Source organism: Amphiprion ocellaris, chromosome 2 (genome assembly GCF_022539595.1).
Source record: "Amphiprion ocellaris isolate individual 3 ecotype Okinawa chromosome 2, ASM2253959v1, whole genome shotgun sequence".
Classification (NCBI taxonomy): domain Eukaryota; kingdom Metazoa; phylum Chordata; class Actinopteri; family Pomacentridae; genus Amphiprion; species Amphiprion ocellaris.
Genome location: NC_072767.1, coordinates 6,225,571 through 6,248,428, shown reverse-complemented (window position 1 = coordinate 6,248,428; position 22,858 = coordinate 6,225,571). Strand labels below are relative to the sequence as shown.

At 41.3% G+C, this 22,858-nt stretch overlaps 1 protein-coding gene across 3 annotated transcripts in view; it reads right to left on the bottom strand.

The window, feature by feature from the left end:
- The window catches only part of LOC111577026 (nuclear factor 1 A-type), a 90,159-nt gene that overhangs the window by 9,966 nt on the left and 57,335 nt on the right, over window positions 1-22,858 (bottom strand). The window contains exon 1 of one of the 3 annotated variants that reach the window (XM_055005207.1): window positions 2,790-2,991. The exons of 1 other annotated variant lie outside the window; for it this stretch is intronic. In XM_055005207.1, the coding sequence (XP_054861182.1) occupies window positions 2,790-2,801 (12 nt within the window). In that variant the 5' untranslated portion in view covers window positions 2,802-2,991. Of the gene's footprint in view, window positions 1-597; window positions 1,436-2,789; window positions 2,992-22,858 lie in introns of those variants that run through there. One more of the 3 variants, XM_035954232.2, reaches the window with a different exon arrangement.

Sequence of the window (22,858 nt, the reverse complement as noted above, 5' to 3'; positions counted from 1 at the left end):
CAGGTTCGTGCGTGAGGCCCGAGGTTCGTGCGTGAGGAGGCAAGGAAGCGATTAATGAGGATCCAGTTCGGTTCCAGCGAACAGAACCAGCAGCAAAAACCCGCAGAGCTTCAGGACGACTCTGCGCCAAAGTGCACAAACACATACACACGCGCGCGCGCGCACGCGCGCACACACACAGCAGCGTCTCTAACTTTAAATGTCTGAATCATTTCCACGCAAACTTTGGCCCAAACTAACAGAACAGAGCCTCCAGTTTAATCCTCCGGAACCAAAGTTTACGAACCGAAGTTCCGCCAGCCGGACCCGGACTCCAGAGGACCCGGGTCGAGGCTCCGCAGCCGAACCGGAGCCGCCGGAACACCGTGTGCAGGAAAACAACTCGCCGCCAGAACCACACAACTCCCGCACAACTACCACACAACTGCTGCACAAAGTTCCAGAACACAAACGGGTTCTGCCGCAGAACGGAGCCGAAGTTCGGAGCCTCCGGGAGCCGCAGCGGCAGCAGCCAGACGGTGAAGCCGGACCGAGGCGCTGCCGGGCGGCCGCAGGCTGCAGACAAACACCGTTAAACTCGGTAAAAGTTCCACTCACCTGCGTTAGACACAGCGGAGAATACATGCTGTCCTCTGGAGGGGCGTGCGTGCGTGTGTGTGTGTGTGTGTGTGTGTGTTACTGTAACTCCAGCCTGCGTGCGCGTACGTGTGCACAGCGGCCGCGCGTGTGTGAGAGCAGAAAGCAGAGAAAGAGCCGGAGAGGGGCAGCGGGACCCTCCTTCTGCCCGCCGAGCCTTCACATCTCCGAACGGCTGAACTTTGCCCCGTCGCTCCGCTCCGGACCTGTTAGAGGCCCTCCGCCGGGGAACCGGCAACTTTCCGCCCAGACACGAACAACATCTCCGGCAACAACACAAAAGTCCCGTTAGGAGGCGGTGGAGTCACGGGGGGGAGTCGGTGCTGGGGGCGGCCGGCGGACGGTGCGGAGCTCCGAAACGTCCCGAAACTGCATCTCAGAGCGCCGTAGTGCCGCGGGGACCGGCGGACCTCGGCAACATGTCTGTCAGTCCCGCGGTGCGCTGTGGCCGGCGTGCGGCGGTGCGGCTCCTCGCTGCTCGGGACGGAGGAGGGCGGTGCAGCCGCAGCGTGTTGGAGGAGTCCCGGGAAGAAGCTCCGAGAGGAACGGAACGGCAGAGCGGATCCTCAGCTGGCAGACGGCCGCCTCGCCTCTAAAACCACCGACAGCTGCTTTCCGTTAATTTATCTCGGCGGGAGGAGAGAGAGGGAGGAGAGAGAGTCGGTGTGTCCCGCACGGAGCGCCTCCTCCTCCGCTCCGCTGCTGCTGCTGCCGGACTTCAGAGCTCCGCCGCCGGACTGCGTCGCTGAGACTGAACGATCTGACCGCTGATCAGCTGATCACTCTGCCATCGATCCGCCGCGCGCACTTTCACAAGTACAACCCGCTGATGCCGCGGCGCGTGCGTGAGCGTGCGTGTTTTGTGTGTGTGTGTGTGTGTGTGTGTGTGTGTGTGTGTGTGTGTGTGTGTGTGTGTGTGTGTGTGTGTGTGTGTGTGTGTGTTCAGGCTGGGGGTTTATTGATCAGCATCGATCCGATCAGACTCTGGGAATTAATCTCAGATTCTCCAGAACTTCTGCTAACTTTGGACCGGCACTCTCTGCCTCCAGCCCGGTGAGAAACCCGCCGCCAACCGGGGAACGTGTCCGGTTAATGCGGAGAACCTCACGAAGCTCCACTGCTCTATTATTATTATTATTATTATTATTATTATTATTATTATTATTATTATTATTATTATTATTAGAGGAGCTCAGAGCTGCTTTATATAACTGTCTTATATAATATCAGTGAGATCATGTTATTGACTTATTGCCAATCAGTTCTTATATAAACTGACATATTTATTTATTTGTCACCGTTTCTTTATCAGGAACACATTTTGACCTGATTGTAAATTTACAGCTTTAGATTCTCATTTATACTTTGATTCTGTTTTTATATTTCTGAAATAAAACAAACATTAAACAGCAGAAACCCTCTCCCAGATCTGAATAAATCCTGAAGCATTCAGAGGACTTAAGGGTTTAAATATATCAGTGTGAATGAGATGTTAAATATGAGGAATCTCTGCAGCTATAATTAGCCAGAGCAGATTACACCTGAGAGCCGTAAAGTTCCACCAGAACCTCCATGAAACCTTTACAGGATATTAGAGAACATCAGAGAGCCTCTAAATTCAATAAAAGCTCCATAAAACACAGACTGGGTCTCTGCTGGAGCATTAGACTGAAATATCCGCACATGTTCTGATAAAACCAGGCAGAAATATAAATACACATTAAATATTATAATTATTATAAAGACCAACAGGACTTTAAGGTTCTTAGAGGAACATTAAGGGAACATTACTGGAAATAAAAAATGTAATAAAACTAAATAATTAAACATAAAGACTCCATACAATGATATTAGATCTGATTAAAGCTGAAATATGAATGAAGCTTCTAATAAAATGTGGAGTAAATTAAATGAAAAATTAAATGTAAAATCATAGAACGAGTTCAGCCAATCAGGACTCGCTACGTCACAGCCCCGCTCTCTGACTGGTCCAACCGGACGGATTTGAACGTCAGAGGCGCGTCTGATTGGACGAAACATTCAGGTAAAAAAAAAAAAAACAAAAAAAAAACGCTAAGAGTTCTACAGCTGATCGCTCAATAATCAATACAGCTGATCAATACCTGACCAGTGAGTTCGGTTCTTCTACTCACCATCCTCCTCATAACCCGGTTCGGTTCGGTTCGGCGGCCGCTCCGTGCTGCTGCAGCGCTGCGTGCGTCCTGCAGCGGCCGGAGAGAAGCGCTGCCTCCCGGCTCAGAGCTGCGGAGCTCCGCGGTTAGGAGCCGCCGCGCCGCCCGGAGCCGCCGCTGCTTCCCGGCCGCCCTGCATGTCTCTGCCGCCGGTGAGGAGCCGAGCGGAGCCCCGTGGAGAATCTGCTGTCGGTGCAGATCTGAGCTCTGCAGCGGAGCTTCATGCAGCAGCTGCAGCACGAACACCTGAACTGCAGAACCGGTGCTGATGGACAGAAGTTCCTCCAGAGGCTGCTTCACTCTAACGTGATTTCAGATTAAAACCGAAAAAAAAATCTGCTGTTTTCTGGAGCTTCATCTTCCTCAAACTCTTTTATTCTTTGAGGACTTTTTACTGGAGAAGCTTCGAGTTAAACGTTTGACTGCACAATTTAAAATAATTCCCTTATTTCTGTAAACTTTTACTTTTACTAAATGTAGATTGTTGGTTGAGCAGAACTCGCCAGAACCCGTCTGAACTCTGAAACCTGAATCTGTGGTTTGTTCCAGGGGTTGGATGGTTGGAGGTGATGGATGCACGTGAACCATGTGCATCCATCACCTCCAACCAACCAACCAACCCCTGAAACAAACCACCACCTTATCAATGAACTGGAGACTAATTCTGGACTGAAGAGGACAAAGGAGTTCAGCTCAGAGATCATCCAGGTTGTAGCAGGAATAAATGGAGTTCAGAGATTCGTATACAAACTCAGAGATTGGTAGAAACTAGACAGCTTAAAGTTCATGGACGAGTTTTCATTACAGTCCTTTTACTCTTTAAACTGGATTCTTAAATTCTTCTTCTTGTAGTTTCCTGATCCTGGATGAACTTTACGTGGATCCTGCAGACTGAACCGGCTTCATGACCAGAACCAGACCTCCAGTTTCCATTTATACTGAATGTTCGGAACACAGGGGGTCCTCAACTTACGTCGGAATTTCGTTCCGACTTTTCGCCGTAAGTCTGAACTCACGTACTGTACATAAGTACTTATGTCACTCACCTACGCTTGACACAGTGATAAAATCATAATGTAAACCGTCTTCCTCATAAAGCGCCAAGTGACGACGTATTCACCCGCTCCACTCGCCAACTAGTTCCATGTGAAATTTGTTTTAACGTCACAAACGCTATAAGTCGGAATGATGGAACAAGACTTTCTTTATGGGAGATGGAGACGTAGCCACGAAATGCCGTAAACTGAGAACCTGCTGTAAATTGCACTAGAACACATTAAACCAGGACCTGTTGGGTTCCACACTAAAATGTCGACTTGAGCAGAGCACCTCTGGGCTGGTTGCTTCTGAACAACAAGAAGTCCACTCCTGCCTTCATGTGTTTTCATCTGTCCTCCAGGTTTCCATCAGCGAGTCTCTTTAAAGTCCAGACAACAGCAAACCTCCTGAAACAAGGGTCCCTAAGTTTTCTGAAACAGTTGGAGGAGTTCAGTCGTCTCTCGGTTGTTTGTTTTTTTGCTGGACATTTACGTCACGTGAACCTTGTTTAAATTAAAAAGCATAAAACATCCTGAAGACCACAGTTGAACATTCAGAGTTTATGAAGGTCCGAGATAAAAGGGTCAGAACTAAATGCTAAAGAACTGCAGAGTTCATCCTGAGAATACAGAGAAACTGAACATAACAATAATCACATTATCAACTACAAAAGCCCTCAGAGAGCACAGTCCTCCTCCAAGGCTGCTCATTCCCCCATATGGCAGAAATGCAGCATTTGTTTATTAGTTATTGATGATCAGAAATCACGACATTTAATATAGATGTATCCACAAACACAATGACCTGAGTACAGGCGTGTGTTATACATGTGTACATTACGTACGGATACTGACTCACGTGACCTAAATATGTAGCGGGCGGCGGGAATTGATGGGGCTCAGAAACACCCCCACAATTTAATCAGTTGTTCCTTGGATCATTTCTGATGGATAAGTCCTGATAAGTCAGCAGCGGTGGATTTGTAGTAGAATCACAATCATGTGATCGTCAGCAGGCAGCTGACGTAGTGTTCACTTGTTGTCATGGTTACAGTGACGCCGTGCCGTTATCTGGCAATGATACAGAAATCTTAAACAAATCCGTGGATCCAGACTATAAGCCGCATCACTGCCAAAATCTAATCACTTGGTCCTTGTGTCATTTCTGACCTTCAAGGAAAATTTCATCCAAATCTGTTGGTTTGTTTTAGAGTAATGTTGCTAACAGACAGACAGACAGACAAACCAACGCCAACACTCACATAACTCCACCATCCTTGTCGGAGTAAAAATACAACCGAGAGTCTGGAGCTCAAACTGGAGTTTTAAAGGTTGTTCACCAACTGCATTGTGGGAGATGTAGGATTCTACTTCAGACTACAGGTTGGTTCCAACACCACACCATCAAACCATAAACTGCAGAAATACACTATCGTTCTAAAGTTTGGGGTCATCCAGACAATTCCAAGTTTCCCATGAAAACTCCCACTTTTATTCATGTGCTAACATAACTGCACAAGGGTTTTCTAATCATCAATTAGCCTTTCACCACCATTAGCTAACACAATGTAGCATTAGAACACAGGAGTGATGGTTGCTGGAAATGTTCCTCTGTACCCCTATGGAGATATTCCATTAAAAATCAGCTGTTTCCAGCTAGAATAGTCATTTATCACATTAACAGTGCCTACACTGGATTTACCACTCATTTAATGTTATCTTCATTGGGGGAAAAAAGAAGTTTTATTTTTAAAAATAAGGACATTTCTAAGTGCTCCCAGAGTTTTGGACAGTAGTGTATTTAGTTCAGAAACTACACAGGTTCCTACATGGTTCTCTAGTTATTCTGACCCACAATCAGCAGAACAAACGTCAATAAAGTCAGTAAATAATAGTCTGAGCTGTAGAAAGCAAAGAGCTGATTCCACTAAACAGACTGATGTAATTATGAGGAAAACAGTCGAAGCTTCCAATGTATTAAGATGAAATTCCAGCAGTGATAGTACATGTAGTAGTACTCACCAGGAAGTACTGCAGGATACTACTGAAGGACCAGTACCAGGTTTGGACCTGAGAGACTTCTGCTGCTGATCTGAAACCTCTTTAAGAACTTCAGCTACCAAACTACAGATGCTGTAGAGAAGAACAGCTTTAGAGCTATTAATATTATTTAAATCTCATCTAGGTTTCCTCTGCAGTCACATCTGATCAATTTTTTTCTGCAGACAAACCTGAAAACATCTTCTGGCGTCAAACTGAACAAACCTCCAAACACTCCTGAGTGGAGGAACTCCAGGAAAAAAGACGGAATTTTCCTGAAACATACTCAGAAAAGTGTTGACAGATCAGATCTAGATTTAGGTCCTTCAGTCCTGCAGCGTCTGAAGCCTCCTGATCTCAAAACAGACGTCTTAGATTTTACTCATATTTATCTTCGGCTCTTCATTAAAACAAAGCAAAAGCCGAGAGTTTTGGTCGTGGAGTTTGTCTGGAGCACCTGTTAGCCGGAGGAAGTGACCTGAGCTGATCTCCTTCCTGTTGGCTGCAGAGTGTCGCTGGAGGTTAATGAACAGAAGCTTTTATGTTAATAGAAGCACAGCCGGTGTGATTTAACAAGACAATCTGCAGATTTACTTCCTCAAACACATCTGAGGCTGCTCCGCATTAGCTGGCTAAACAACATCTCTGCAACGAAGGTCGAGACAAAGAGAAGCTAATTAGATTATAGCAATTAAATTGGGTTTTCGATATGATCAATAATCTTAATGTGTAATCACGGATCATGACTTTAACAGCAGCAAAGGCAACTTCTGGTCCTCCTCATCAGAGCAGCTCAGAAATATACCTCAGGTAAAAATAAAGATTCTGATCAGTGGATTATTTTCTGGATGAATCCATCAGATGTAAAAATGTGGATCAGAGGTTCTTCAAATGTTTGGTCCAAAGATGTTCACTGAACCAGAAATGATTCACTCTGAAGACTGAATTTCTGATTAATATCAAAACAGTTGGAGATGACTTCAATTCATTTATTAATAATCAATTAATGGTTGCCTGAGGAACACATGAGGGTTCATTTTAGGTTCTGGTTCGTTCATCTGGGATCCAAACATCGACTGAAATGATTCGACTGATTAGTTTATTGACAGAGTGAACGGGTAATAAATCATCTGATGGTTCTGATCCAAACTCCCTGACAGCAGAACTTAGCTGACGCCGGTTCAGTTCCATAGCTCTGAGCTTAACCCGTCCAGATATCAGAAGAAGACATCTGAAGTCAGACTGAAGACGAACCGGTTGAAGCTGCTGCTGTTCGATCTGTCACTGGAACCAGAACCTGAGCAGGTGAATAAATATCATCAGAGTTTAGCAGCAGAACATTCCTGCAGGAACGATGCTGAGTTCTGCTGTTTGTGGTCACCTCAGGTCCATGAAGTCAGAACTTCACAGAGACTTCAACCACAGATGGACCTAAAGTTCTGGGTCCGTTTGAGGGATGGAACCAGTTACAGCTCCAATTCTGATGCACAGAACTTCACTGAGAGTTCTTCATGTTCTGCTGCAGACTCCAGACTGATCCTGGTTCTGTTGGATCAGCGTCCAGAACCTCCAACCTGCAGCCAGACCGATCAGCTGATCATAAAGACAAACGTGGAGGATAAATTCTGTTCATCTCACAAACAGAACTAAAGGTTCTACTTCACCTGAACTTCTGCTCTGTCTGGACCCGACTCAGCGGCTCATTAAACAGGTTCCATCCTGTTCTGTTAATATTAGAAAAGAAGGGAACCGGACGGCAGAGTTCAGGAGTTTTTCTGAACAGGAGGAGCAGCTGGACGAGATTTAAAAAGACCTTCATGTCGAACCAACGTAGGAGTCAGAAAAGCAGCCTGAGGCGCCACCTAGAGGCCAAAATACAAACTACACCTCAGTGAAACAACGTGGAGGAGTGTGTGTGTGTGTGTGTGTGTGTGTGTGAGAGAGAGAGTGGAGGAAACACTGATCCTACAGACATGATTTTGCATCAGACTGAATATAAAAACCGAAATAGTTTTAAACTGAAACTGAACTTAAATATTAAATTATAGATATTAATAAAACATGTCAACCTTCAGTTCAACTACAAATAAACGAAGCTCAGATCCAAGAAGAAAACATAGAAATCCAAACTGAAATCTCTAAAAGTAAAACTCATTTATGCATTAATTCCTTTAAAAATATCCACATCAGGATTATTCTGACGGAACTGAAGACAAATAAAATAACGTTAATGGAATAAATCGGATTTTAAAATAGACCGAAACTGCTGCCGTCTCAAACCAACACGAGGAACGACGACGATGAGGGAGAAAAAATTAGAAATCATCAAAAAATGTCAGAAAAATCCAGGTCCAGACACTGAGGCTGGTTAAAACATGAGAAAGAGGTGGAAAAAAACCACCAACATATCAACTGACACCAAACTCAGGCTGTTCATAAATAAATATACGGTGTTAAAGAATATTATTCTTATTAATGAGTAATTAGAACTGCATTATTTTAAAAGTGAAAGGAGACTCTGATCCTCCTGGAAAACCTCAATCTGCCTCTAGGAAGAAATAAAACCTTTGATTTCTGATAAAAGATTCGTGTGAGAATCTAAACAGAATTCTGACTAACAGCTTGGATTCATTCAGTTAAAACAGGTTGGTTTAAAAAAAAAAACACGAAATGAATGAATGAGCTTCACCTGCTGCCTCTAAACTACAGCTGGAATATTAAAGAAATAAAGGTGAAAAACTAAAGAGTTAAAACTAGAATATTAAAGAATTAAAACTGGAATATTGAGGAATTAAAACTGGAATATTAAAGAGTTAAAACTAGAATATTAAAGAATTAATACTGGAATATTAAGGAATTAAAACTGGAATATTAAAGAGTTAAAACTAGAATATTAAAGAATTAATACTGGAATATTAAGGAATTAAAACTGGAATATTAAAGAATTAAAACTAGAATATTAAAGAATTAATACTGGAATATTAAGGAATTAAAACTGGAATATTAAGGAATTAAAACTGGAATATTAAAGAATTAAAACTGGAAATTTAAAGAATTACAACTAAAATATCAAAGAATTAAAACTGGAATGTTAAAGAATTAAAACTGGAATATTAAAGAATTAAAACTGAAATATTAAAGAATTAAAATTGGAATATTAAAGAGTTAAAACTAGAATATTAAAGAATTAAAACTGGAATGTTAAAGAATTAAAACTGGAATATTAAAGAGTGAAAACTGGAATATTAAAGAGTGAAAACTGCTACAGCTGAAGATTCAGAGACAGAATCAGAAAACAATGACTAGTTTATAGAATAAACAACAGACTGGATTATAAACACTATATATACACTAGAGATGAACTGATCTGAGGTCAGTGTGTAAATTCATTAGGATTCAACTGTTTCTGTTATAAAGTTTAAATTCTTAAAAGGTTTCTTGTTTTTGAATCGAAAACTGATTTCATGATGTCATCACCATGTTAATCTGTGATGTCAGAGGTCACATGATCAGTGATGCAGAATCTGATTCGTTAAAGGACACAAATCAGCAGAAGATCCAGAAGAAGCTGCTCAGCTCTCAGAACATTAACTATAAACTGTAGACACTGTGAATATTAAACTGAATATTATTTCATCTCTCTGATGTTTCTGATGCTGTTTATTTATATTTAAGTTCAAACACTAAACCGATGCACCAACTTAAATCCATCACTTCAATCCGAAACATGCAGCTGAATTAAGTGTATCCAAATTAAGTTGACAAGATATTAATAGAAATCTGACTCCTCTGAAGTGAACATTGCTGCTTTATTTAAAGTCTTTAGAGCCCTGCATCGCTATGATTTCATATTGATGTCTGATTGGTGGTAGATGTGAAACCAGATCAGATAGATTCATCGTTCTTTCTGCAGATAAGATCTGGAGAGTTCCACTAACATTTCACACATTCACCAGGTCTCAGAGCTTTTTGGTTGCAGTGATGGGTTTGTAAAAATACACAATAAAGTGCACATAACAAAGATCCTTATAAACCAGACCACGGGATACAGGAGGTCTTGACTTGCATTGGAATTCTGTTCCTATGCCGCAACGTAACGCGATTTTTGCCATAAGTCGGTGCCACCTCCAGATTCAGATTCAGAAAAATGTATTTGTCCCCAGAGGGCAATTAAAAAGGTACGTAGGGCAGGCAGTGCAACATGACATAATAAGAAATAGGGATAAATATATATACAAGTCTAGAGCAAGTAATAAGAATAAAAAATAAAAAAGAGAAATAAGACAAAACGCAGCTTAGTAACATACTAGTGCAAATATGTCATACATAGTGCAAATATGAATGAAAAGTAGGTGCAATATGGCAATGAGGTAGATGCAAGAATGTATCATGGTAGATATAAATTGCAGAGTGCAAAATGGCACAGAGTTCACAGAGGTCCATGTTAAAGTCCGTGTGTGGTGGTGGGGGTGTTAAACCACCAACTTATCAATGAATTTGAGATCAATTCTGGACTGAAGAGGACGAAGGAGTTCAGCTCAGAGATCATCCAGGTTCTAGGAGGAACAGATGAAGTTCGGAGATTTGTATACAAACTCAGATTCATAGAAACTAGACGTCTTAAAGTTCGTGGACGAGTTTTCATCAGAGTACTTTTACTCTTTAGACTGGATTCTAAATTAACTATCTGCTCCACAGCTTCTTCTTCTTCTAGTTTCCAGATCCTGGATGAACTTTACGTGGATTCTGCAGACTGAACCGGCTTCAGGACCAGAACCAGACCTCCTTTTTCCATTTATACTGTATGTTCGGAAATGAATCCATAAATACAGGGGGTCCTCAACTTAAGTGGGAATTCCGTTCCTACGCCGCGACGCAACGCAATTTTCGCAGTAAGTCTGAACTCACATACTGTACATAAGTACTTATGTCACTCACCTACGCTTGACACAGTGATAAAATCATAATGTAAACCGTCTTCCTCATAAAGCGCCAAGTGACGACGTATTCATCCGCTCCACTCACAACTAGTTCCCACGTGAAATTTGTTTTATCGTCGTAAATGCCGTACGTCAGAATGATGGAACAAGATTTTCTGAATAAATTTATGGGAGATGGAGACATAGCCACGAAACGCCGTAAACTGAGGATCTACTGTGCAACTTTTTTTTTTTACTAATGTGAGGGATACAGCTATAATATTTCTGTATTTTGAAATATATGTGAAAATAACAAAAATGTTTTAATTTTTTAGGTTTGTTGCATTTTTAAATAATTTATTGTAGTAGTTCAGACATAAGTCAATGCATGTTCTTAAAACTTGGGATTTAAGGGTTATATTGATAGAAAGAAAATTAAAACACTCCAAAATGTTTCCAGACTAAAGCCACTACTTTTTTAACATGCTTTGAACCCTGTGGCTTATACCACGATGCAGCTAATGTATAGATTTTTACGGGCTAATGAGCTTCATGGCGTCAATACGTTTAGCCTCGTCACATCAGAATGAAATTACCGAACAGGTCACAGTGAATCAATGAAACTGTTCGAATTAAATCAAACACACTCATACTAAATTCTTCAGATCGGTCATTTTGCGCTTCATGCACACACCCTCATCATGAAAAACACATGAAGAAATGCGTACAATACAGCTTTTAAGTTAAAGGCAAATGATCTGACTGTCGAAGAAGGAAATAGAGCTGCTGCAGTAAGCTTGGCATCAATGAATCAATTGTGAAACGTTGGAGTCGGCAGCGTGAACTCACTCAATGCCTGTTACTGCCGTGTTACAGGCACTGTTCAGAAAAAGTATTTAATTAAAACTTTTAAAAAAAAATTCTGTGTAAATATCCCATGTTACAACGTTGACACCTGCGGCTTATAATCAGGTGCTACTTATATATGTACAAAACTTTTTTCTTTTTAAATTTAGTGGGTGCGGCTTATATTCAGGTCTGGAAATTACGGTATGTCCTGGTGGATCAGCACAATGGTAGGTCTTAAAGGGTTAATCTGATGCTCTTTAAATAAATTATTAGACTTATTATGTGACTGTTCAGAGGTCTTCTCAGGTTTTAACATCCAGATATTCCACCTTTCATTCCTCTTTTTAGCTCTTTTCATTCTTTCTGCTGCTGTTCTTTTTAAATTATTCCTGTTAGCTTCTCTCCTTCTTTTTGCTGCCTCGTGTTCGTTTCTAGAGTCGAGTGTTTTTCCGTTTTGATGCAGATGAAGGGAAATATTTTGCACGTTTAGACCATAAATAACCAGAGTTTTCCTCTCTGAGCAGCAGAGATGGTTTCTTTAACTAACGAGGATTCAGATCCATCTCCTCCTGCCTCTGACCTGCTCCTGGTTGGAGGCTCGGCTCTGCTGGCGGAGGTCCAGGCTGGCAGCAGCTCGGTGGGAGCAGGTGGAGCCTCCATCCCCCATCCATCGCTGGTACCGCATGCAGACCCACATCAGCCATCTCCATGGCGACGCCCAGCTCCAGTTTTTGAGTTTCAGCTCACGTGTGATTGGCCGGCTGCCGGCGTCTCCCGTGACAACCCAAACTCGGCGTTTGTTTTCGCGTCGGACTGACTCATTTTTATTTATACCTGCTTAGATTCAGGAGGTTTATTTATTAAAACTTTCCTCAGAAACACGTCACAGTTCCCTGAATATGGAGGATCCAAGATGATTCATCAGCAGCTAAACCCAGAATATCAGGAGGATGAAACCAGGGTTAATACATCCTGTTATTAATGGAATCATCTAAATGACTATTATTTATGAATAAAAAGAAAAAAAATCTTATTTATTTGTTAGTTTTAGTATGAAGCAGCACAGGACAACATGAAGCTAAATGTTGACAGAATAAACAGAAATAGAAAGATAAATTCATAGTGAAAGGCTCCAAAACAAACCCAAGTTCAGTCTGTATGTTCAGCAGAGGTTAGCATGAAGCTACTGCTGGTTAGCATGTTAGCATGTCATCTGTTTCATCCTCGTTCTGCTGGAAATAAGAGCAGCTTTTTTTTTGTAGTTTAGCTGGACTAAAACGCAGTTTAATGAGCACAGAGAGCAGGAGAGAAGCTAACAGATGCTAACAGATGCTAACATGAAAACACAGCAACCTTCCCAGTCCTGGCGTAAATTAAAGTTTAGCATCTCTGAATGTCATTGCTAAGGTTTATACAGGGATCTGAGCATCAGTGCTAACTTTAGCCACATTACAACTACTACCACCATCAAAGCTAACATTTGCCACATTACTACTACTACCACCATCAAAGCTAACATTAGCCACGTTCCTACTACTACCACCATCAAAGTTAACATTAGCCACATTACTACTACTACCACCATCAAAGCTAACATGAACTACATTACTACTACCACCATCAAAGCTAACATTAGCCACATTACTACTACCATCAAAGCTAATGTTAGCCACATTAGCCTACAGCATGCTCAGTATTTATAGCAATTTTGTAGTTTTAGCTCAAAGCTACTGCTGGTTAGCATGTTAGCATGTCGTCTGGAAATGAGAGGATCTTTATTGTAGTTCAGCTGGATTAAAATGTAGTTTAATGAGCACATAGAGCAGGAGAGAAGCTAACAGATGTACAAACCACCTTTATAAACCTGTAGCAGCCAACCAATGAGTGGAGCCGAACCCCACTGATGTCATAATAGTTAAGAAGTGATGTGTTAAAAAAGATTTAATGAGTTGAAACGTTTTATAAAAAGATTCGTGGATGAATAAAATGCTGATGTACTTTATAATGTCAGCTGCAGGATGAACTGGAAGCACAAATAAAAATTATTCCAAGGATTAAAATGATTAAAACCTTCAGATATTTACAGGAGCAGCAGATCTCATGTAATTCCTGAGGATCTTTCTCTCTCTGTAAACCATCAGCGTGTTTTCAGGACTTTAGCCTGACAAGCTAACGGCTAACATCTGAAATAAACACCGGATCATTGATTCGGAGCGTCACAGCGTCTGCTTCTCTCACTGTTCTCTGAGAGCGGAGCTTCGACTGTCGCTGACCTTGGACTCGGTTCCAGTTGGCGTCTGGAAACGTTCCTGAGCCAAAAAATCACCACAAACCCAGAGAGCAGAAATACAACGACAGAGAGGATGAAACAGGAAGCAGCTATAGAGAGGAGGCAACAGGAACAGATGGTCTGGCAGAGACGGAGGGGCCGGAACCCCCCAAAACCCCCATAGAACCATCAGAACCCGCCTAGTACTCCCCCAGTACACCCATACAACCCCCACAGAACCCCCTGGAACCCCCCCGAACCACCCTAGAACACCCATAGAACCCCCTCAGAACCCCCACAGAGCCCATAGAACCCCCCAGAACAAACATAGAACCCCCCCACAGAATCCACAGAAACATCAGTACCCCCACACAACCCCCTGAAACCCTCCAAACACACATAGAACCCCTCCAGAACCCACATAGACCCCATAGAACCCCCCTAGACCTCCACAGAACCCCTCAGAACCATCAGCGCCTGCCCAGTACCCCCTCAGATCCCCCATAGAACCACCCAGAATCCTTAGAACCCCCACAGAATCCCCCCTAGAACAACTCAGAACCATCAGAACCCCCCAGAACCTGTCCAGTACCCCCTCAGAACTCTGTCAGAGCCCACAGAACCCCCCTAGTACCGTCATAGGACTCCCCCAGAACCGTCAGAACCACCCCAGTACCACCCCAGAACCCTCATAGCACTCCCTCGGAACCATCAGAACCCCCCCGAGTACCCCAATAGCACCACTTCAAAACCCATAGAACCCCCCAGAACCCTCCAAAACCTCTTTCAGAAACTCACAGAACCCCCAGAGCCTCCCCACAGAACCCTCCAAAAAAAAAAAAAAACCTTTAGAACCATCAGAACCCCTTCAGTACCCTCACTGACGACCCAGAGTGTGCTATGTGTGTTTCTGTGTGTTATGTGTGTGTTTCCATGTGTATGTGTGTCTGTGTGTTATGTGTGTGTTTTGTGTGTGTGTGTGTGTGTGTGTGTGTGTGTGTGTGTGAGACAGTATGTCGTCACACAACATCCCTCAGAGCTCCAGTCGACTATTTCCAGTTTACACACAAACAGTTTTGCTGCCAACAGTCGCCTGAACACAAACCGAGTCTTTCTGCTCGGCAATCAGCGCATTCACACGGCCGCACAAAGACACACAAAGAACACAAACAGTCTAATGATGCAGCTGCTTTAGTGGCAGCGAACAAGAGCGTAAACGGAGTTCTGGCTCGGAACCGGTCAGAGAGCTTTAGAGGGAAACTAATTACAGCTGGACGTTTGAGTTAATTAACACGTTTTCAGCCACAACATTAAGATCACTGATGGCTCATTAATGTTTGAGGTTCTCTGATAAACTGAGGAACCGACAGACGAACATCCTGACTTTCTGCTCAGAGATATATTAAATATGTTGGATGGACCCTGGGACACACTGGAGGGTTCCAACATTTATTAATATTACTGATTATTGTTCTGCATTAAATTCTAACATTTTAGTTCATTTCGGTTCTTCTGAAACAAACATAAATGTTCCTTTTAACACACACTGCCTGATAGAACCCATAACCGCAGCACTAACAGAACATGAAGGGTCCAAACACACTGCTGACTGTAAGATCATGGTCTGATTTAGAAATAAAGTACAGAATCAGTACAAACCTTCAGGTTCTTTTGTGTTGAAATTACATTTTTCATTTCCACAAAGAGCCTTTTAGTAGGATGGTTCTTTAAAGAACACCCAGAGGTGCCTCAAAGAACCATTCAAAAATGGTTCCCCAAAATGGTTTTACAAAGAACTTCAACAAAAACATTCTTTCCACCTGGTTCTATTTCAGTAACTGGACTTAAGGATCATTTCAGTCATTTCTAGACAGAAATGTCCGATGTAAGAACCTGCAGCATTTCTTGGTTCCTTCCATTTAAACATGTTAAATGTTTTAGGTTCTGGATGATTCCTGCCACCAAACCAAAGAACTCCAGTAAACATGAAGAACCCTTAAAGAACCTCATGAAGATGGTGAAGGCCATCGTATAAACAAAGATGTTCTCCAGTTAGTGATGGAGCTCTGCAGAACCATTGAGGAACCTTGAGGACAGTGCATCCCCAACACCTCTAACACTACTCCAGAATGGGTTGATGAACACGACCAAGAGCCCGAGGTGTTGACTTGGCCTCAAAATTCTCCAGAGGAGGAAAAACCCGATCCACAACCAACATCTTGGACCTGCTAAGAAAAAAATGCTAAAAACCCACAAAAAGATGCTAGAACACCGCAAAAATATGCTAAAACACCTCAAAAAGATGCTAAAACACAACAAAAAAAGCTAAAACACTTCGAAAAGACACTAAAATAGGTCAAAAAGATGCTAAAACTCACAAAAAGAAGTGAAATTACACAAAATTTTCAGATCACCACAGAACCATGAGATATCCCCAGAAGAAGCTGCTCTGATCTCATCTTTCAGTAGAAACTAACCGGCTTCCAGTGGTTTATTCTGTTACCAGCTGTTTCTGACAGTTTATTCATTCAGGATGATAATCTGCAGGTAGAATCAATCCTGAGAAAAGCTGTACCAAACACACCGATAGAAAAATGATCTTTCTATCTCAGCTGGAAAATAAAAAAGCTTCATTTGTTTGATTCCAGCTGAAGCTGAGACTCTGTTGTTTTCTAAAAAGACTTGATGAACCTGACAAGGTCTGAAACAAACTGATCTAAAAGGAATCAGCAGTTTGTTTGTTTCTCCGTCTGAGCTCTAAACTACCGACTGCAGCAGATCTGAAGGTTCCATACGACCGACAGGAAGTTCAAGGTGGAACAACCAACCGCTGGGAGGACGAGTCGAGTCAGCGGATCTTCAGAAACACAACAAACCTGCTGCTTTCTCACCGCAGACCTCCACAGAGACAGTTAATGTGTCGGTCTGTGTGTTAATGTGTGTGTTAATGTGTGTTACTGTGTGTTAATGTCTGTAATTGTATGTTGGAGATTGACCAGTATGGTGTCTTTAGGGCCAGTGTTGATGTCAAAAATTGGTCATTGAGAAAAGCTGATAACTAATTTACATTAAAGTTATTTATTACTCCACCAAGGAACGGGCGGAGTAATGTGACAATCGGCGTTGGTTTGTCCATCTGTCTGTCTGTCAGCAACTTTACTCAAAAACAGATCAACAGATTTGGATGAAATTTTCAGGGAAGGTCAGAAATGACACAAGGACCAAGTGATCAGATTTTGGCAGAGATGCAGCTTATAGTCTGGATCCACAGATTTGTTAAATATTTCTGTATCATTGCCAGATAGCGGCACGGCATCACTGTAACCATGACAACAAGTTAATGCTACGTCAGCTGCCTGCTGATGATCACATGATTGTAACTGCTTCATTTGTAATCATCACTGTAACTAAATATGTACAATAGAAACAGGAGTCATGATGTCATAGCATCACATGACGCTACGATGCTCTCCTGTTTCCTGATCGATCGATAGATTCAGATCAATAACTGTCTCCTGCAGTTCTACCTGCTGATCATCTTTTTCTGTTCTATCACGTTTATTTTCCACTAAGGTCCATATATTAAAGTATTATTAGTTTTTGTTTTCCAGATTCTGCTTCAGGTGAATCTGTGGCTGCTGCTAACTCAGCTGCTAGCTGTTAGCACAGCATTAGCGGCTGTGAAAGCAGCTAATGTCCTGATTTGTGTTGATGTTTGTGCTTCTTGTTCAGTTTCTCTGCAGAGAGACAAGTCTGTCAGAACAGAGAGTTAATCTGACTTTAGCAACATGCTACGCTGCTCCAATTAGCGTTAGCCTCATGCTAACATTAGCATTGTTGTGATCATGACACTTTCAAACAGCTCTTCTAATTCACCTGAGCCGCTACACTCAGCTAATGTGCTTGTCTGTCTGTCTGTCTGTCTGTGTAAACAATCATCGTTACTTCTGACAGCCAATCAGAGAGAGCTGTAGGCGGGACTGAGAGAGGAGCTGCATGAGAGCCAAAGGAAGCAGTTAATTTATTATTAATTTATTAGTGATAAACGGCCAATAAAAATAACAATACCAGGAGTCTAAAAATGCCAAAAATCCGCCTTGATAACAGGTTGGTGTGTGTGTTTGTTGTGTGTGTGTGTCTGTTTGTGCTAGTGTGTGTGTGTGTGTGTTGTGTGTTTTATCTGTGTGTTCACTTTATAGATCCACTGAGCAGAAAGTTTCACATTATACAAACTAAAATATCTGCTGAGCGCTGAAGGGAAGCAGCAGCAGGTCAGAGGTCGACCTGACAGAGACGAGCTCCTCAGAATCTTCTTCGTCTCTTCTTCTTCTGTCTTACATTTCACACACACACACACACACACACACACACACACACACACACACACACACACACACACACACACACACACACACACACACACACACACACACACACACACACACACACTCATGTTAATCCTTCCCACGCACACCAGGTTTTACCAGGACCAACCTGACTGGGCGCCCAAAAAATATTCTGCTGCTTTGAGAAGAAGCCTTCAGGCAGGAAGCTAAGAGGCCGAGCAGCTGCCGGATCCCCCGAAAACTACAAACAGCAGCCGACACTCCCTCAGTCTGCCAGGAACCATAGGAAACCAGTCTGAAACCAGTCTGAAACTAGTCAGAAACCAGACTGAAACCACTCTGAAATTAGTCTGGAACCAGCCAGGAACCAGTCTGAAAGCAGTCAGAAACCATTTGAAACCAGTCTGGAACCAGTCTGAAACCAGTCTGAAACCAACCAGAAACCATCTGAAACCAGTTTGAAACCAGTCTGAAAATAGTCTGGAACCAATCTAGAACCAGCCAGAAACCAGTCTGAAACTAGTCTGAAACCTGAAACTAGTCTGAAACCAGTCTGAAACCAGCCAGAAACCAGTCTGAAACCACTCTGAAACCAGTCTGGAACCAGTTTGAAACCTGAAACCAGTCTGAAACCAGCCAGAAACCATCTAAAACCAGTTTGTAACCAGCCAGAAACCAGTCTGAAACCAGTCTGGAACCATTCTCAAACCAGTCTGAAACCATTAAAAACCATCTAAACCCACCAGAAATCAGTCAGAAACCAGTCAGAAACCGTTTGAAACCACTCCGAAACCAGTCTGGAACCAGTCTGAAACCATTAAAAACCATCTAAACCCACCAGAAATCAGTCAGAAACCATTTGAAACCAGTCTGGAACCAGTCTGAAACCTGAAACAAGTCTGAAACCAGCCAGAAACCATCTGAAACCAGTTTGAAACCAGTCAGAAAGTAGTCTGAAACCAGTCTGGAACCAATCTAGAACCAGCCAGAAACCAGTCTGAAACCAGTCTGAAACCTGAAACCAGTCTGGAACCAGCCTGAAACCATTTGAAACCACTCTGAAACCAGTCTGAAACCTGAAATCAGTCCGAAACCAGCCAGAAACCATCTGAAACCAGTTTGAAACCAGTCAGAAAATAATCTGAAACCAGTCTGGAACCAATCTAGAACCAGCCAGAAATCAGTCTGAAACCAGTCTGGAACCATTAAAAACCATCTAAAACCAGCCAGAAACCAGTATAAAACCAGTCTGGAACCAGTTCTGGAACCAGTTCTGGAACCATTTGAAATCGGTTTCTTTAGAATCAGAATCAGAAAAGCCTTTCCTGCCAGGTGAGTTGACACAAACAAGGAGTCTGAGGTGGTGAATGGAGTTCTAGTATTCAGCAACAACAGACAGCAGAAGAATAAATACAGAAATATAAATCAGAGAAAGTCAAAATAAAAATGATAGAAATAAAAAGAGACGTATAAGAAGTACTGTGTTAAAAAAAGACATAAATTTACCTAAACCAGGTAATAAATTAGAATATTATTTAAATGACAGTATTGTCCGTGTATTGGATATAGCAGTGAAACAGGAGCCTGTAGTGATTTATCGCATCATCCGAAGATGATATTTTAATGACAATTTTATTTATTTGCAATTTTATATGTTAGGCTTGTGGTTAGAAGGGTGAAGATAATTCTATATTTACCACTCTGAGCTGTATTAGGAATTAATGAATGAATGGTTTTATTTCAGACGCGTGAGGGGGAAAAAAAGCCACAAAACAAAACAATAAAACAAATGAACAAAACAAACAAGAAATAATAACTAAACAGATCCAAAAAGAATGAAGCAGAACCTGATTTCCACCGACCTGTTCTCCGTCCCAGTACCCAACTCCCAGTTATTTATCTACATATTTACCAACAAAATGGAAAATAAATAATATAAATGAATAAATAATAAAAAATCAGTGATATATTCATGTCAGAGCCCCTCCTCTTCCCTGTACCTCCTGAAAACCAGATTTTACCCTGATTTTTAACCCTGTAAGACCCAAATATAGAAAAAATGAGCAAAAAATAAATAAATGAATACATATATATATATATATATATATATATATATATATATATATATATATATATATATATATATATATATATATATATATATATATATATATATATATATATTCATAAATTTTCCTGCTGTGGGATCAATAAAGGTTTAACATATATCTAAACCCGAATATAGAAAAAAAGTGCCAAAAAAGTGTGTAAAAAAATAAAATAAAATAAAAATAAAAATAAATATATATATATATATATATATATATATATATATATATATATATATATATATATAGAGAGAGAGAGAGAGAGAGAGAGAGAGAGAGAGAGAGAGAGATAGATATATAATAGAAAATAATAAGAAAAAGTTAAACTGATGTTGCATTTTTGCAACAGTGAGTTCTGCAGGGTTAAACTGGGTTTAAAAAATACTACTTTAATGAAATTTTTAGTGAGTTTTAAATGTTAGACTTTTTATTAGAAATGACTCCAGATTAATCAATAAAGTGTCGATCTGTAAATTCATCTTCTACTGCTGTGTTTCGGTTACAGTCATTTTAAATCCTGTGGTTTCAGCTCCTTCAGTGGATATTTTCTGGTTTCTCTGGACTAAAGCAGATGTGAGGAAACTGATCCATGTTTAGAGACACTGGTCTGGATACGGTGGAGATGATCGTCTCTGTGCCGCTCTGAAGACACTTTACAGGTAAAAGAACATCTTAGAAATCAGTTTTATTTTAATAGGTTCGTCTCAGCAGCACCAGGCTTTAATTCAGCTACTTCAGTTCAGGGTTGAGTGAGAATTTCTCTGATTTTATCGTCTTGAATACAGATTTTAAATATGACTTCAATAATATGCAGATTAAAATGAGCTCTGATTTAAACGTGACGAGCTTCAATGTGACGCCGACAGACGCTTTAATCAGCTGGTGGTGTTTAGAACGGAGCAAATTCACCTGAACAACAACAACAACAACAACAACAACACACACACAGACACACACACAGACACAGACACACACACACACACACACACATAAACAGATGTGCTGCCCCCCTCAAACACAATATGAAAACAACAGAGGAGACCTGCCAGCTGTTCACATGAAAACACCAGCCTGGAAACACAGCTGGAGACACACACACACACACACACACACACACACACACACACACGCGCACACACACACACGCACAGGCAGGTGTGAGGCAGGCCGACAGCCAATAGGATCCTTAATTACAGTGAGGAGATGATTGATCAGAGGCTCCTCGTTAGACGTCACAGAGCTGCTTCCTGATTGGACGGTTCATCAGCCAATCGGGACGACATACGAAAATAAACGAAGGGAGATTTTATTCCACTATTCTCAAACTGTGGTCCGAGGGCCTCCCAGAGGCCGTCAGGAGGTTCTCAGCGGTCTGACAGTCGATTAAGGAGAAAATTAATTAAAACGAAAAAAAAAAACCTTCAGCTCATCAAATTCTAAATCTTCTCCTGAGAACAGTTCAGGACCAACAGCTCTGAGAGTGAGTTTCATCTAATCTAAACCAGGAGTGTCCAACATGCAGCCTGCGGTCCAAAACTGGTCCTCCAGAGGGTCCAATCCGGCCCTCAAAGTGTAAAAATTCCAGACACTAACTGCAGACTGTAAATTAGTAAAACTATAAATGTAAAATAATTTCTAGACCATGACAAGTTGTTCCGATCAGAACGTAAAATACTAGATTGCTCATTGTTCTTTTGTCATTTTGTGTTTCATTTTTGTGTTGCTTTGTAACTTTTTGTCTCTTTTTTGTTTTGTTTGGAGTCATTTGTCTCATTTTTTGTCATTTAATTTCTTGCTTTTGTCGCTTTGTGTCTCATTTTTGTAATATTTTGTCTTGTTTTAGTCGTTTTTTGTCTTCTGGCTTTTGTTGTTTTGTTTCTCGTTTTTTGTTTCCTTTTTGTCTTGCTTGTGTCTTTTGTTTTTGTCATTTTGTGATTTGCTTTATTATTTTGTGTTGTTTTTGTCATTTGTCCATTTTTTGTTGTTTTTTAAACTTTTTTGTGTCTTTTTTGTTTTGTTTTGTGTCCCGTTTTTGTAATATTTTGTCTTGTTCTTGTTGTCTTTTGTCTGACTTTTGTGGTTTTGATCCTCCAGTAAATCCTCTATGGTTCAGTTCCAGGTGACTAAATGTTGTGTTCCTTTGTAGACACTCTGGAAATTGTAATGTGGAAATGATAAACTGAGGAGGAATGTTGGTGAAACTGAATTTATTTTTCTAAAAACATTTCAGGTTGTTCATGATGTTTAGTAAAAAGAATTCCTTAAATGTGAACATTTCTGCACTACAACAAAGGAGCCAGTAGGAGTTGTGGTTATTTAGAGGTTATTATGCTGTGGTTTTACTGGTTTTACTGGAGATCAAGCTCGACTGGATGTTGAACCTGGACTAAGATGAGTTTGACTCTCCTGCTTTAAATGGTTTCTAACATCCTGTGGTTAACAGACGACATTCAGGAAAATAA